This window comes from Rhinolophus hipposideros (assembly GCF_964194185.1).
Source record: "Rhinolophus hipposideros genome assembly, chromosome: 25".
Lineage (NCBI taxonomy): Eukaryota > Metazoa > Chordata > Mammalia > Chiroptera > Rhinolophidae > Rhinolophus > Rhinolophus hipposideros.
In genome coordinates this window covers 13,506,772-13,522,560 of record NC_138071.1, presented here as the reverse complement: position 1 = coordinate 13,522,560, position 15,789 = coordinate 13,506,772, and the positions used below count along the sequence as shown (strand labels likewise).

Below are 15,789 nucleotides of genomic sequence, written 5' to 3'. Positions count from 1 at the left end.
GTGCTGGGGTGGCAGCATGGCCTGCTCGGAACATGGGGGCCAGAGGTCAGCGTCCCCACAGTCAGAGGGGCAGCAGCTGTGGGGTTCAGCCCTGGACCTCGCTCACTCCTTGTGCCTGCATCCTGGGCTGCCTGCCACCTGCCACACCCTGGTGCTGCCTGCAGGGGGCAGACGGAGGACCAGGTGTCCTGGTCCCAGCCCTGTGTTCACATGTAGCAGACATGGCCTGTGCCCCCCCACCCCCGTGGGACCCTCTGGATCCATGTGGGATCCTTCAGGAGCTGCAGAAGAGGTTTGGGGCATACCGAGTGCTCAGTTGCCTTGTGGGCCGCTCTGAGAACTGGTGACACAGGGACTCCATGCCTGGGGTGGGGACCAGGACCGTGATAAAACACAGACACGTGCCTGTGCACACACAGACACCTGAATAAACACGTGCAGTACATGTGTGCACAGCTCTGTGCCTTCACAGCCACACCCACCCCTGATGGCCGTATGGGCAGGGGACACACATGCAACTTGCGGAGACATCCTTGTAGGACAAAGAACATGGGTTTCAAAGTAGAGAAACTCTTTCTTTGAAAAGAAAAATCTCTTTTTTAAAGAGAACTCTAGTTTGAATTCTTTTTGTCACCTGTTGGCTGCGTGACCTTGGTGTGTTAGGTGTGTTAGGGACCTTGGTTAAACAATCGGGGGACCCTGTTCTCATTGCTGGGTTCCTAATATTTCAACAGAAGTGAAGGGGAAAGTGTTGGGCTGAATTGAGCTTACCTGCCTGCTTGCTCAGCCCACTTCTGCTGCAGCTGCTGTCTGGGGCCCGGAGAAGAGAGTTGGCTGCCTTCTCTCCTGGAGCAGCAGGCAGGCAAGGCTGCTCCAGGAGAAAAGGAGGCTGCGAAGATTACAGACCATCTCTTGTGTTCATTTTCTCCTCCAGTTATAACTTATACAAACTGTGTCCTCATTTGATGTACCTGGTGTGTGGCAAGGAATAAGCAGAGTGACCTGTGATCAGGGCTCTGCATGTGGACAGCTTGGAGCCAGCACTAGGGAAGCACTCGTCATTGTCCCCTCCTGTCACCATTGTCCTGCCTGTTAGGATTTGGGGACCATGTTTTTCCAGGACCTGTTGATCATGGCCATCTGCTTCCAGATGTGGGAGACAGTGCCACATGTTAGTTAGGGCAGCTTATTCTCTGAGGCCCAGTGTTTTGATATGTAAAATGGGGATGAGAATGACAGCCCCTACCTTGTAGACTTGCTGTGAGGATAGGTCACATGCACGGAGCATTTGTGTCCTGGCATAGAGTCAGCTATTGGTGGCTGCTGCCCACATTGGGCGTATTACATGCCTGTATGACACACCTTCTTGTATATGTACGTATGTAGACGTAAAAAAGATACTCATTCGGGATTGCCAACAAACACACGCACACACCCCTCTCTGGCAAGATCACACTCCTTACCCCATGCTGTCACCCCCACGGCCAAGAAATCCTTTTCAGGGTCTGGCCAGAGTCTCTGTGAGACTTGGCTGGGGTCCAGGCCCTGGCTCAGATGTCTGTGTCCTGCATTATTGAGCTTAGGAGCTTTGTTTCCTCCTTGCTCCTGTGCTCAGCTTCTGGTTCTGTCTCTAGGCTCCAGCCCCCTTCCCCATGGCGCAGGCAGCCACACCTGGGGAGCTAGGGCTCCCTTGTAGCCCCAAACAGGCCTTGGCTCTGTACAAGCACCTCTTCTGGTGCCCTGCTGGCCTGGGCCAGCTCAGGGCTGCACTGCGGCAGCTGAGAGAGGCAAGGCCCTGTCTCCAAGCGGGCAGGCTCTCCGTGGGGCCTGACTCCAGCCTGCCTCCCGGGGCACACGAGGGTTGGGCCTGTCCCTCAGGCCTGGAGTTGCCCACCCTGCTGCTGGAGATGGAACGGAGCCGGAGGGCCCAGGAGCAGGTAGGGCCTGCCTGGGGGGTGTGGCAGAGTGCAGAGCGGGTACCCCCTCACATCCTGGTGCCCCATCTTTCTGCAGCTCCTGTGGGACTTGGAGCTGCTGACCGGGGCAGGGCTGGGCCTCTTCTGGCCTCCCCGGGCCCAGTTCTGCGGTCTGAGGGACCAGGCCCAGAGTGCATGGAGCCAGCACAGCAAGCCCCGTGGTAGGACAAGTGGGGGCTCTGAGCAGCAGACGAGTGGGGTGAGCAGGGGCTCGGCTGAGGCAGGGGGGGGTCGGTGTGATGTTGGGCGATCATAGTGGTGAGGGAAGTGGAAAGAGTGTGGGCACTGGAGACAGATGGATCTGGTTCAGATCTCTGTTCTGACACTCTTTGTGGACTGTAAGCCTCTATTTCCTCAGCTACAAAATAGGGAAGAGAACAGATCTTTCTCTGATGGCTTTTAGAAAGACGGGTGAACTCATCCATGTAAAAGATTTAGTACCGTGCCTGCAGCACTGGACCAGCTTGTTCTGTGCAGGCTATTACCATTCCACGGCTAACAACCCTCTTAGTCAAATCAACCTTGTAGTGATCCCTAGAACCTTTAGACATGGCTGCAGTGTGGGAGGAAAGCAGGCCTGGCAAGGCCCCAGAGGGCAGAGGCACTGATGTGCAGAGTGCCCCGAGATGAGACTATGAGCGGCCCCCACCACAGGGCTGTAGGCTGGGCCCACCCCTCTAGGAAGGAGGGTGCTGTGCCTCCAGGCCCAGCTTAGCCAACTGCTGAGGCACTTTGGGCAGGTTGGCAGCCCTCTCTGGGCTGAGGCATCATCAGCTGTAACGGGAAGGGGTCTCATGTGATGACCACTAAGGAACTGTCCAGTCAACATTGTCAGCCAGAACTGCAGGCTCATCTGAAGGCTCGACTGGGCAGGAGGGACCCCTTTCCAAGCTCCTTCACCTGGACGGGAAGGGGAAAGGGTCACCCAAGGGCATGGATGCCAGGAGGAGGGGTGGTCCCTGGGGGGTTGTCTTAGAGGCTGCCTGCCATACTGGGGGATGGGGCCATGGGGACTAGGCCACCTCCCAACCCTTCCAGAGTTCCAGGCTGTGCCCATCGCCCCAGGCTGGGGACTCTCTGAGCCAGAACCGTCCAGAGGGGTGAGTCTTTCTCCCAGGGAATTCTGTTCACTCTGTTTCCACACAAAGTGACCAAACACTGGCTGCTTTCCTGATCTCCTTCCACGGCCCTGCCCCGTGCCCCCTCCTCATGCCTGAGGCTCCTTTTGGGGCTCTCACTCAGCTGCACCCATATGGTCACTGCAAGCCCCTGGAAAGTGTAACCCCCAGTTCCAGCTCCCAGGATCCAGTGGTGGGTACAGGGGCTGTGGCAGGCCGCCCTGGACTGAGTTTGGGTGTTGGGGTGAGCAGGTTCCGCAGCCTGCTGGTGGTGGGGAGACTGGCAGACAGGCTGCCCCCCTCCAAAGCCCAGGTGCAAGAGGTGCATCTGAAGCAGCCTTTGCGCTCCTGCAGGGGGCAGGGGGCAGACCCATCATCAGCCCCGGATGTGGACAACGCCAGGAGTGAGACAGACCCAAGGTGGGAGAGCCCTGGCATGTCTGCAGAACCCACACCTGGTAGGTTAACAGGAGAGGTCGGCAGCCAGGACAGCAGGAGTCCCTGGGCTGGCATGGCCAGAGCAAATTGAGAGGAGGCAGGGAAGTCCTTGCCCGAGTCCCAGGATTCCAGTCCACTCCTCGCTCATTCTGCGTCTCATACCTTTTTATTGGGTATTGGGCCACCCAGGGACAGCAGGGAGGTTTTCTTTTATGTGCCAGTCCCCTCTGATTGGGAGCAGCTGTCTCAGGCACTGTGTCCAGGAGGATTCTGAGAGGCCAAGCTGGGGTTCAGGGTAGGGAGCACAGGAATAATGGGAGCAGGCCATGGAATAGCAGCTCTGTGCTGCCCGTTGGCCACCCTGACGCCAGACACTACGGATACACAGAGCACAAGAAAGTCTTGGCTCCATCACTCGGTCCTCTTCTCTGAGGAGACCACAGCCTAGTCAGACAGCATGACAACAAATAGGCAGTTAGAATTCAGTGGGATAGACGCTGTGAGCCCTGGACCTATTCATTTAAATGAAACAGACTCTCAAAGGATTTGTTAAATAATAAACCCAGCAAGTCCATAAGCTTTTAATTGTTCCATCCTGCATATGAGAGGAGGAAAGTGACAATGATTATGTTCTGATTGACAGAGCAGTTTTTACAAGTATATGATCTCTGAGGAATACAGGGATATCAATTACAACATTATTACCAGAGAAATAAGGGATCTAATAAGACAACAGACCAGAATTACAGAGGTAGGGGGTTAGGGGTTATTTTCACAATTCATGGCAATAATTTCTAAAGGCTTGGGAATCTTATCAGAACCCCTTTGTTCAGAAACTCTTCAAAAGAAAGATTTATTTTCACAGAGAACATACTCATTTTGTTACTGTTATGAATATTCACACTGAATATCCATATTGCATAAAGATGAAATGTTCTTGTGAAAGTTCTCAATTTAAGACCTTATAAAATCAAATTCTTTTAACTAGTTTTATGGATGCTGAGCGACTCTCCTTCCTCCACAGCTGCAACGGAGCAGTGACATTTCATCTCCTTTTTTAGATTCCTTTTGTTAATTGTGAAGACTTGCAGTTTTGAGGCCTGGCTCTGGCCTAAAATTTCACTTCTTGAATTTCATTTGGTTTTGCTGTCAGAAACTAAGAAAGAGCTAAAGAGGATTTTTCTTGATAGTAGTAGGGACGTAAGGTGCATACAGTGGCTTTCTTTATGGGCCTGGAAAAGCACATCAGGACAAAGTGGGGATGTCCTTATGAGGCCCTTCCTGCTCCCAGGCATACCATAGTGGAGGAAGAGGGTGTGAAGGTTCCCATAAGGTGGTCTGCCTGGCTGGGAAGATAGAGAAAATGGGCCTGGCTGCTGGCAGGCAAACCTGACAAGCAGGCACATAGTAGGCTGTGTAAATAAAGGTGGATCGATGGGCAGCTCTCAGTACACCTCCTCCCTTCCCCTATGTGCCAGGGACTCCCTAGGCTTCTTGGTTCCAGTTCAGGTGGAATGTGTGTGAGGGGTTGGGACATGAGCTAAAGCTCCCAACACCAATCTTTCTTCTTCAGGTTGCTTGCAAGAGCTGAACCCCACCATCAGCAGTAGCTTTGGGGAACCAGGAAGCTCAGAGTTCAAGGTGAAGAGGTTGAAGTGTCCTGGACAGGGGCCTTCTCACATTGGGGGCAGCAGGGGTGGAGTCTGCTTCCGAGGAGGCTGCTGGGGTGAGGCATGGCCACTACCTGTCGCCAGGTGGGGCCATCAGTGAAGCACCTTTTATACTATATTACATGGTTTTAACAAATTTAGGAATCCGACAAGAGCCATAATGGAAGTGAGGCCCAAAGGGCAGCCATGGGTGTTTCCAGGCTCTCCTGGGGGAAGTGGCCCTGGCACAGGGATTCCCTCACAAGCCTGGGACAGAGTGCTTTTCTTTCCCAGGATCTGGACCAGAAGGAAGAGAGGGGCCAAGCAGAGCCCACAACCCAGAGGCCCCTTCGACCATCATCAGGGAGCCTACAGGGGAGAAAGCTCACTCAGGAAGCCCCAGGGCTCTCAGGCATGCCCTCCCGGGGTCTGCCAGAACCCCAAGGTCCCCCTGAGGGACTGGGCTGGAGCCTGGGCCAGGACAGAGCTGACCTTCAGAAACTGCTGATAGAGATTCCTCAGGGTCAGAGAGAAAAGACAAACCAGGGTCAGAGTGGGGAGGCTACTCAGTCTCTGATGGAAGAGGTCTCTGGGGGTCCAGGCTGGGAGACACCTCAGGGTGAGAACAAAGATGCTCTTCAGGGTCAAAGAGGAAATCACCCTGAGTGCCAGAGAAAGGAGGCCCTCCTGGAACCCAGTAAGGAGACCCCTCAGGGTGAGGAAGTGAAGATCCTTCAATCTTCTGGAGGCGGAGGCCAGATCTCACAAGCCTGGGAGGTGGCTCAGGGAGAGGCGCCTACACAGCCCCAAGAGGAAGGCGACTCCCTGGGGACTCCGGGGGACTTCTGCAGGTCTCTGGGAGAACAGGTGCCACAGCCTGGGGGAAGGGAGAGCCCAGGTCCCTCGGGAAGGAGCACCCAGCTGATGCAGGACAAGAACGATGGCCAGAGACCAGAGTCAGCACTGGCCTTGGGAGAACAGGGGGCAGGCCTGGAGGGTCCCCTGGAGGAGGCGCCCGCTCCTCCGTCTCCGAGGCTCCCGCCCCAGCCGCTGCTCCCAGGCCCCAGAGCGGTGATGCTAGCGCCCCTGAGCACCGGGGCCTCTGGGAAGCAGGAGCGCCCTGCAGCTCTCCCAGGGCACCCAGGGCTGGTGAGCAATCGGCACGGGCTGCAGGACTTGGGGGCAGGCCCGGGTCCGGCGCAGCAGCAGGTGGGCGAAAAGAGGGGGCCGAGGGCGGGTGGCTCCGCGAAGCTCCCGGGCGCCCTCGGGGAGCGGAGGGGCGGTGCTGAGGCCCCGAAGGCCTCCAAGGCCGCCTGGTCCGAGCCCCCCGGCACGGAGGAGGCATCGGTGGGCGTGAGCACCGCGCAGCGGGAGACGGCCCTGCAGCGACTCCTGGAGCTGCACCGTGCGGCCAAGCGCCGGCGGCGACAGGACCGCGAGCAGCAGCGGCTCCGGGTGCGTCCCCGAGCCAGGCGGGCCAGCTGGTGGACGGGGGCCGAGGGCGGCCGGCTGGCCGCTGACAGCTGCCTCCCCCAGGTCCTGGGACGGCTCCGCATCGCCAGAAACCGTCACTGCCGAGTGCACCCTCTAGCGCCCCCACCCAGCCCGGCTCAGCTCGCGTCACAGGTGAGGCCCCCAGAGGGCGGTGAGGGGCGGAGCGGAGCTGGGCACCACCTGGGCTCCGTTGAACGCGTGCATCACACACTTGCGCTGTCATCCACCCAAAGCAGGTGGGGGGCGATGAGCGGAGGGGGGGGCGGGGACGCGAGGCTGTCCCGGTGCCGCCCTCTGCTGGCCCCGTCGAGCCTTGGGCTGCGAGGCGAGGGCGCTCAGCGCTCCACACTGCGCAGGAGGACGCGGCCCGGCAGCGGCGCGCCCTGAGGGAGCAGCTGGAGCACGTACACCGGGAGCGGACTGGACGGCTGCGGGCCCTCAGGGCCAGGTGAGGGGGCGAGGGGAGGCTTGTGGGGTAACGGCAGGCCCCTTTCCCTGACAGCTGGGGTGACAGGCCACTCTCTCCGCAGGAACACCCAGAACTTTCAACAGCTACTGTGGCCCCCTGGCGCTGAGGAGCCTGCGCCTGGAGAGCAGCGCTCACCCTTCTCAGCCCCCTCTAACCATTGCTGAATCCTCAAAGGGATAATCAGAGATAGGGGGTGAGGAAAAAGCAAGAGGGCAACCTGCAAGTATGAGGTCGTTTCAAAGGCCCAGAGCCAAACACACAGACGCACACAGCAGCTTCTTCCCACCTGGTGGGGCATGATTTCTTCTTCCCTTCCCTAAGCCCACTGCCAGGCCCAAGGTCAGAGGGCCAGGTCCCTGGGGTCAAGCAGTTCAAAGGCCCCGTTCTTGCGAAAGAAAGATTGAATGCCGCACATCTTGCAGGAGACCAGTTCTTGCTTCACAGAGGGGCCTGGAAAAGATGTCATAGGCCAGTAATGGGTTCCTGAGAAAGCAACTGGCAGAACCAGGCAGCCCTCCTGCCCAGCCCTAGAAATCTGCCCGTGTTGTATACACTTTGTCAGTGTGAAGAAATAAAAAGAAGTGCTTCTGAAGAGTTGGGACTATGGGAAAATGGAGTGCGCTGGGTGCCCAGATCAGGAATGATGGCAGAATACCAGTCAGCCGTGTGCCATTGTGCCATCACTGCTCCCAGCTTTAGGATCCTCCAGAGTGGGATGGCGGGACACCCAGCCCTCCTCACCACAGACCGAGCAAGACTTCTCTGGGACGGCTGGAGTTTTCTACCTACTGCTCCCCATCTGGAGCTCACCTCCTGCTTTCGTTGGAAATTGCTCCCTTCACTGCCCCTTTAGAGCCCTGGGGAAAGTAGGGGGACTTTGTGGGAAAACTTTCAACTCTGTGCATCCCCAACTGTCCACCTGTTCTGTGCAGGCAGTCCAGCAGCTGGAGAAAGGGACATGATTGAGTGGTTTGCTTGACATTCATGACCACAAAGAGCAAAGGGACACTCAGCATCACCCAGCAATCCTGCAACGCTCCCTGGCATGTTCCTTCTCCCTGGAGTTTCATCTCAAACTACACCACTGCCTTTGCTCCTCCCACCTCCCCGCCCGCCCCCAGCTGATGACCTTGACTCAGCCTAACAGAAAAAGCAGACTCAGTCCACATGGACAGCTTTCCCACCAACACCATGTCCCTACCCATGTCCCCTGCCTCCCTTCCCGTCCCACTCCTGAACCTGGAGCTCCCTAGGTGAGCTCATCCAACCTCACGGCTTTAAAGGGCACCTATTTTCTAATGACCCTAAATTTGTATCTTCCACTCTGACCTCAATCCAGAGGGCAACTTCCGTAGTCACATACCTGACACCTCCAGCACATGGCCAACACTCTCCTGTCTTCACACACCCTCCAGCCCTGCTCCTCTCCACTTACCTGTCGCAGCTGCTCCAGCCAAACAGCTGGGCATTGCCAGTGCACCCTTTCCCCTTTCTCTCACTGACTCCATCAGAAAGTTCCACTGATTCCTCCTCCTCCTCCTGAATCTAATTCAGCTGTGCTGCTAATCACCCTAGCCCGAGCCATTGTCCTCTCTTGCCAGGAAAATTCAAAGCAGCTGCCTAACTCATGTGCCAGTCTACGCCTTCCCCTGCAAAAGCCATCACCTACAGAACAGTCAGGGTGATTTTTTTTTAAGTCACCTGCTTAAAACCTCCCACTGGCTGCCCCTCACACTGAGAATCAACCCTGAACTCCTCCTCGTCCTTGTTATTTAGCTCTCAGCCTTTCGGTCCCCAGGGGCATTTTTCCTGCCCCGACCGCATCCCTCCCTAGTCTCCTGGTGGAACTTGTCCCTCCGGGACATTTCCTTGCGTTTATGGACACCCCAGAGAGGAGCGTCCATGTCTCTCTCACACCTCGTGCCCAGAGCACTGCCTAACTCATGGCAGGTACCCATTTGTGAGGTGATTTCCAGGAGGTTGGGGCTCACCCAGCTGCCAGCCATATGTGAAGTTGCTGGTGATGGGGAAGAGGTAGCGCATCTCTGGGATGTCCAGTTTTCGGGTGTTGAGGTAGTTGTAGCGCCCCTGGAAGTCGTGGGAGATGCCTTCGTACAGCAGGGCCCGAGTGGCAGGCAGTACTGGGTACATTTCTGACTGAATAGGAGCCTTCAGGGCAGGGCTAGGGGCCCTGTGAGGGGCTGCTTTGGGGGCGCGTGGAGGTGAGAGTGGGGTTTTGGGGTACAGGGTGGGCAGTTTGAGGGGTAGGTGGGCCGCGGCCTTAGCCTTCTGCTTGGCCTTCACCATCGACCCATACTTGCGGTACCATTCACAACGCAACATCTTCTCCCTCAGGAGGTCCTCCTTCCAGAAGTTCTGTTGCACCGTATCCATGTTGAGTTGCCGTAACATGGTGGCAAGGGAAGGAACGGTACCAGGGTAGCTGCAGCTGAGGGGTGAACACAGCCAGCAGAGTGCTTCTGACAGCAAGTGGCTGCCCAGGGACAGTCACCAGGCAACCAAGGCTCACCTCACACAGGGCCAGGGTTCTACTTGCCATGCCCTCAGCAGACCTCACATGCCTTGCTTCCTGAGGCAGCCTCAGGCCACGGCCCACTGGCTAAGAGCCCTGATCCCCAAACCTCTTGCAAGACCCATGCCTGGTCTAGTATCACAAGCTTCCAGGTTTCCTGTGCTTTCCGCTTCCATCCCTGAGGTCCCCTCCCAGCTAATACAGACTGAAGTAGGGGAGCCAGGGTCCCAGGCTCAAGCCTCCTTCTGTTCCTTTCTGCCAGAGCTGGCTGTCACTGATTCAGAGGACCAGCCCTGGAATTATGGCCTCCTAGCACAATCTTCCTGGTCCAATCCTCTATGCCTGGGTCTTTGGCAAAACCTTTTCCAGCCCTGCCCATCTAACCCACCCCAAAGCGACCTCCCCCATGTGTCCTTTCTAGCACCAAGCCTGGGTTTAGAGAGAAGAATATTATTTTAATTTAACATCAACAATGACACTGTAACAGCCCAGGGAAGAGGTAGTGGAAAGAGAGGACACTCAGCTTCCTGTTCCCTACCCAGCCTTGATTTTAATGGCAGAGCCCCAGTAACCTGGAAGCACCTCATCTGGCCTCTCGATGGAGTGGGAAGGGACAGGGAAGTGGACATTAGTGGCTCAGAACTTAGAGAGGGGCTGATGGCAAGCCTGGGGAGAGGCGGCAGGGCTGTAGGGAGTCCCCTAGCGCAGGTCTTCGGCCGTGAACATGCCCCTGGCCCTGCGCAGGATGGAATCCTTGGCAGCGTCATAGGGGTGCTCCTTGGACGGGATCTCCAGGACGGCCGGAATGGAGCGCTGGTGGGCATCAAGCGCGTGCCGCACCATCTCTGCGATGTACTGGTTGATGAGTATGATGCCAATGTCGTCCCGGTTCAGAAACTGCCTGTTGGGAGAGGTGAGAAGGGAGTCCAGGGCAGCACACTGGTGGGCTGGGCAACACAAGGGCACGGCCTGACCCAGACAGCAGAGGACAAGGGCAAAGGCTGCCACTGAGCTCTCCATTCTCTCCAGAATCAACGGCACTCAGAAGCTAAGGGCCCTGGTGGTCAGGCGTCTACCTCCCCTGCCTGGAGGGCTCCCCAGGGAACTGGTAACGAAGATTAGGGTACATGCCAGTGTATTAGGTTGGTGCAAAAGTAATTGAGGTTTTTGCAATTTAACCTTTTGAACCGCAATTACTTTTGCACCAACCTAATAAGGAGAGGGTAATAGACATGTCTGTCCCTTTGCTTTTGCATAAAGGAAAAATGGAAAGATAAGGAAGAAGCTAAGCGGTTATCTGTAGGGAAAGAGGAGGGAGGTAATGAGGTAGAAGAGGACAGGAGCGGGAGTGAGACTTCTCAATGTGTATACCATTTAAGTATTAATTTGCAAACCACATGAACACATTAACTTTTCAAAGGAAAACAAATTAAATGTTTTTAAAAAGAAGGCTGTCTAAAGTCCTAGAGGTCTGTGTTAATAAGGGCAAGGATGAATCAGAGGGGAAGTTTGGCATAAGCCAAAAGCACAGCATAGGAAGAGGAAGATCGTAACAAAGGAATCACACTTTCTGCACAGAGAACCTGGCAGTGGGATCTTCCTTTCTTGTGATTAATATATTTATTCATTAAAAACGATTTACTTTGTATTACAAAGATATACATCTGAAATTTATATGATATCATTAACCAATGTTACCCCAATAAATGTACCATGTTTCCCCAAAAATAAGACCTAGCCGGACAATCAGCTCTAATGCATCTTTTAGAGCAAAAATTAATATAAGATCCAGTATTATTATAGTATTATACCGGGTCTTATAGTAAATTTCTAAAAACTATTTATTGTCAGACACTAGGGTAGGTTAGACTTGAGGATCGCTGAGGTCTCTTTTGGTTGGAAACATAGCAAGTTCTTAGAACACAACGTGTCCTTCTCCCGTGACAACTTGGGTCACTTTACCAGACTGCTTACAGAGCAGCAGCGATCAGCTTCCCAGGTCAGGGCCTATCGTGCTCCAGGCAGCAGGAACCTGTCTCAGCCGGCAGCTCAAGGGCTGGGCTGTTTAGGGGAAAACAGATGACAATGCTTTTTTCCTGAGACTTGGCAACAGGGGCCCTAGAGAAGGAGTGAGGGGAAAAACAGGGGGCTGGCACCCTCAGTTCTCGTCACCAGGCCACTGCCTGACTTAAGGGACATGCCTGCAGAAGGTGGGACACAGTCTTCTGCCCACTGTGCTCAGGACCATGGGAAATTCCCGGATACACTGGAGAGAGCAGCACAAGCAGAGCGTGGACCCGGCTTAAGCGGCAGAAAGGTTTGGGACAGGGCTCAGACCCATGTGACTTTGGTATGTGCCTTAACCTCGCTAAGCTTTAATTTTCTTCTCCATAAGTGGGAATAATAACTCTTAACCTTCCAGGACAATTCTAAGTCTCTAAGGGGGACGAAAACACAAGAAAGCCCGAGCCCGGGGCCGCCTAGGTGCTCACTGGGTGTGCGGTTCCGTTAGGGGTCAACTCGCAAACCACCCGGAGCCGCAGTGCTGGGACCTGGGGGAGGCCTGCAGAGGGGCGGACCCGGCGCCTCCGGGCCTGGGCTGCGGACGCCCAGCCTTGCAGGCGCCAGGGGCAGGCGGGGCCGAGGCGCCGCGCCGCCGCGAGCTCTGTTCCCCTTCTTTCCTGACACGCGGTCACGTGCGCGGGGGCTCGTGCACCTGACGCAGCCCCGGTCCCACCGAGCCCTCAGGGGGAACTTGGGGTGCGGAGGCGTCTGTTCCCGAAGGGCGGGCGGGCCGAATTCCCTGCCCCTCGAGGCCGAGACCTTCACACTTCGGCCGGTCCGGAGGCCCCGCGCCGCCCCCGCCCTCTCCCGGCGCTCCCACCAGGCAGCAGAGGGGCCCGTTCGGGCCTCGCGGGCTACCGTACCGGAAAGTGTCTTCGATCTCGTTGATGGTGGTGTCCTTCTCCACCACCAGGAAATTAGGGTGGCGGTTCTTGTTAAGCTCCCCTATGCCGCCCAGCAGGAAGCCGGTCACCGTGTCTTCGTCTCCGATCACCGCAATTAGCTTTCCCCTGCCCGCCATCCTCACTGACGGCAGAGCTCAGCAGCGACGGCCGGACGTAGCCAAAGCCCCGCCCCCGCGGCGACCGCCGGACGCAGCCAAAGCCCCGCCCCCGCAGCGCACCGCCTTTGGGGCCGCACCCCCACCCTGTGGGCATGCGCAGTTCCACCATTCCGTCTCCCGGGACATGCGCATGAATAGCGAAACTGCCCCAATCTGAATACGCCTGCGCCACACAGAGAAGCCGGGATTCGGAGACTACGATACCCAGAAGTCCGCGCGGCATCACGGGTTCGCTCGGGCGCTGGCGATCGTGCCTTCCGCAAACGCGTTGCGCCTACTGCTGTTTGCGCAGGAGAAGACGGTGTCTGTTCCTGAGGACACGTCTGGGTCTGTGTCGTGAATGTGTGTGTGTGACGATAGCACGTAGTTAACAGTCACGTCTTTGTTCGGTTAATAAAAGGAGGAACAAGTTGATACTGTCTGGTGAAGTCAAGTGAACAGGCGAGTATAAAGCGGTGTGTTAGTGGCTAACATGTGAGACGCACGTGGAAGCGCACATCAGGGGTAACTAACCCGGGGGCAGGGGGCGCCCGAGAAGGTCGCTAGTAGGATAAAGGCGGGCGGAAGTAAGACGAGCAAGGGCAACAGCCTGTGCACAGACTTAGTGACTTGAGAGCACAGGTGCCATCGAGAAAGTTAAAGATGTCACCCCAGTGAACTTGAATTAAAAAAAAAATGTAAAAAAAAGAAAGCTAAAGAATCTGGAAGTGGCCCTGAGGACAGAGGTATCCTGAAGCCCCCAAAGGATTTCAGGCGACAGAGTGATGGCGTCGGACTTAGGTTTCAGAGCTAACGTTGTGCGGAGGCAAGACTGAAGCAGAAACCGTTGTGGTGAGAGATGGCGGTGGCCAGAACTCCGGTAGTGACCCTGGGAACGTGGAGAAGCTGATGGAGTTGACGGACTGGTAGACAGAAGGGACAGAACCGGCTTTGGGATGGGTTGGTTGGTTGGTTTGGGGAAAGGAAGCAGAAAGAGCCCGGGGGGCTTCCAGGCTTCCGGTCTGTGCAGCTGTGTGGACAGGAATGACGTTCCTGAGAATGTTCCCTTGCGAAGTGAATGTGTTGACGAGGAAATGTCCACTCTTTCCTCCTCCCTTTTTAACAAACCGGCACCCTGGCGTCTGGCATGTGATGTGGGAAGTGAAGAGTACTGGAGACCTCCGGAGGGTCTGGTCTGCTGCTTGTCTGTATGCTAGGCTTGGGCACGTCTGGTTTGCATCTCAGCCCTGCTACCTAGACGTGTGATGTCGGACTCCTCACCAGCACTCCTGGGGCCGTGGTTTTCGCAGGTAACAGTGTGCCCACCTCGCAGGCTGTTGGAATGCAGTGACGTGGAGCCCGTAAGTGCTCAGCTCCCAGGGCCCTCCTGTGACTGGGGGAGAGCAGCTGGGCTGGATAGCCACAAACACATCAACACACAGGTGGAGGGCCGCGAGTCATGCAGGAGAGCCCTCCCATCGGGGGGCCAGGCCGAGGGAGGGCAGAGAGGGAGGGGGGGTGTAGAAGCCCGTGGCTCATTCCCTGGCACGGAACTGGCCCTTCGTGGCTACGAGAGGTTGGGTACTTAAGAGGACAGATCCCGCCTCAGTGGGTCTGTCAGGTAGTAACGAGCTGGGACCGCCACATTCATCACAAACTCCTTCATTCAGCCGGCGTTTATCAAATGTGGCCACGAAGTGGCAGAGGACACAAGATTAATGAAATATCATTTCTGCCCTCAAGGAGCTCCCTCAGAATTAAGGGGAGAGTGAAAAATACCACGGGGAGCGGGGCAGACGTACAAAAAGAATTCTTCAAGGGCAGAATTCCGAGTAAGCGAGGGAGGGGAAGGGAAAGGAAAAACAGAGGAGCAAGGAGGCAGCTAGGCTGCTCGTACTGAGTGACGAGACGAGGGGGATTCGGAGCCAACCGACCACCACGCACTGCAATGTCCAGGGACGGGTCCGGAGTTGGGGGATCAATTGGGTGAAATACCTCTTTGCTTATTCATGTGTTCATTCCTCACACCTGTCTGTGTCAGACTTCCCAGGGTCAGGAAGCTCCGTCTGGCGGGGGGGACCGCCCCAAGGATCCAGTCACAGATCAGGGTAGTAAATGCAGCTGGGGATGTGCCCCAGGGAGTATGGGAAGTGGGGAGCCATCCGGGAGCGGTCCAGGAAAGCTTCCTGTTGGACAGGAAGATGAGGAGGGTGGAGAGGCGAGGGTGTTCCCTGGCAGAGGCCCAAACTGCAACCTGGGTGCCTGGGAAACGAGAGGCTGTGAAGAGGCCTTGGAGCTGGAGGGTGCGCTGGGGGATGAGCACACCGCCCAACTTGGGGGGCTTCTGGAATGAATAGGCGGGGAGACTGGACCTGACCCCAGAGGCCTTGGATGCCTTGTTAGGAAGAGGAGGATTGAGCCTGGAGCAGGAGGGAGTCACAGAAGGGCCCGGAGTTGGAAAAGGGCATAATCCCTTTAATAGGACCCTCTCTGGCCAGGGCACGGAAGGCGGGTTGGAGGAAGCTCGCTGGGGCCTGGAGGCTGGTGGGTCAGGGAGGCTAACGAAGAGGCCAGGGAGATTAAGTTAAGAGGTTGGTTCAGGAGCGCGGCCCTGATTGGACCCAGGACCTGGATGGAGTGAAGTTTCCAGGATTTGCCTGCCTGCTGGGTGAGGAGCATTCTTGTTTGAGTCAGTGCTCACTGTTTTAAGGTCCTAATTTGGAGAACATCCTTCGGCTCAGGCTACATGGAAACTGGCCTCCCGGGGCAGTCTTCTAGAACATAGTATCCACCTCCCCTCCACCCCCACCACGTCCCTGGGTCCTTTCTGGCAACATCCCAGACCTCACCAAATAGATGGCCCAGAGGGTGGCCCTCTGCCCCAGGCTCTTCCGCTTGCCCTAGGTCAGTCCTCCAGGGGATAGCTAGCTGGCCTCTGCCTCCCCAGGGCCTGATTTGGTGTCAGAGGGCCAGAAGGTGGCCAGCCATGGAAAGCACGCACACAAG

The 15,789-nt window shown here is 56.4% G+C and overlaps 3 protein-coding genes across 5 annotated transcripts; 1 reads left to right on the top strand and 2 right to left on the bottom strand.

The window, feature by feature from the left end:
- Window positions 1-2,077: 2,077 nt before the first annotated feature.
- Window positions 2,078-7,341, top strand: LOC308492771 (uncharacterized protein). 3 transcript variants are annotated; one of them, XM_081038154.1, is made up of 6 exons: window positions 2,078-2,175; window positions 3,015-3,076; window positions 3,449-3,552; window positions 5,106-6,807; window positions 7,032-7,123; window positions 7,206-7,341. In XM_081038154.1, the coding sequence occupies exons 4-6, from the start codon at window positions 5,389-5,391 to the stop codon at window positions 7,306-7,308; spliced, it is 1,614 nt and encodes a 537-aa protein (XP_080894280.1). In that variant the 5' UTR covers window positions 2,078-2,175; window positions 3,015-3,076; window positions 3,449-3,552; window positions 5,106-5,388; the 3' UTR covers window positions 7,309-7,341. The 3 variants fall into 3 exon arrangements, with proteins under 3 accessions (XP_080894280.1, XP_080894281.1, XP_080894279.1); XM_081038155.1 differs by lacking the exons at window positions 2,078-2,175; window positions 3,015-3,076 and having other exon boundaries at window positions 3,513-3,552; window positions 5,106-5,173; window positions 5,476-6,636; window positions 6,718-6,807; XM_081038153.1 differs by lacking the exons at window positions 2,078-2,175; window positions 3,015-3,076 and having other exon boundaries at window positions 3,513-3,552; window positions 5,106-5,173; window positions 5,476-6,807.
- Window positions 7,342-7,448: 107 nt separating this feature from the next.
- On the bottom strand, window positions 7,449-9,881 carry SPMIP1 (sperm microtubule inner protein 1). The gene is made up of 2 exons (XM_081038156.1): window positions 9,136-9,881; window positions 7,449-7,594 (listed from the first exon to the last, which is right to left on the bottom strand). Exons 1-2 carry the CDS (start codon window positions 9,554-9,556, stop codon window positions 7,485-7,487), a joined length of 531 nt encoding a protein of 176 aa, XP_080894282.1. The 5' UTR covers window positions 9,557-9,881; the 3' UTR covers window positions 7,449-7,484.
- A 230-nt stretch (window positions 9,882-10,111) lies between these two features.
- On the bottom strand, window positions 10,112-12,834 carry ATP6V1F (ATPase H+ transporting V1 subunit F). The gene is made up of 2 exons (XM_081038152.1): window positions 12,605-12,834; window positions 10,112-10,578 (listed from the first exon to the last, which is right to left on the bottom strand). Exons 1-2 carry the CDS (start codon window positions 12,760-12,762, stop codon window positions 10,377-10,379), a joined length of 360 nt encoding a protein of 119 aa, XP_080894278.1. The 5' UTR covers window positions 12,763-12,834; the 3' UTR covers window positions 10,112-10,376.
- Window positions 12,835-15,789: the final 2,955 nt, after the last annotated feature.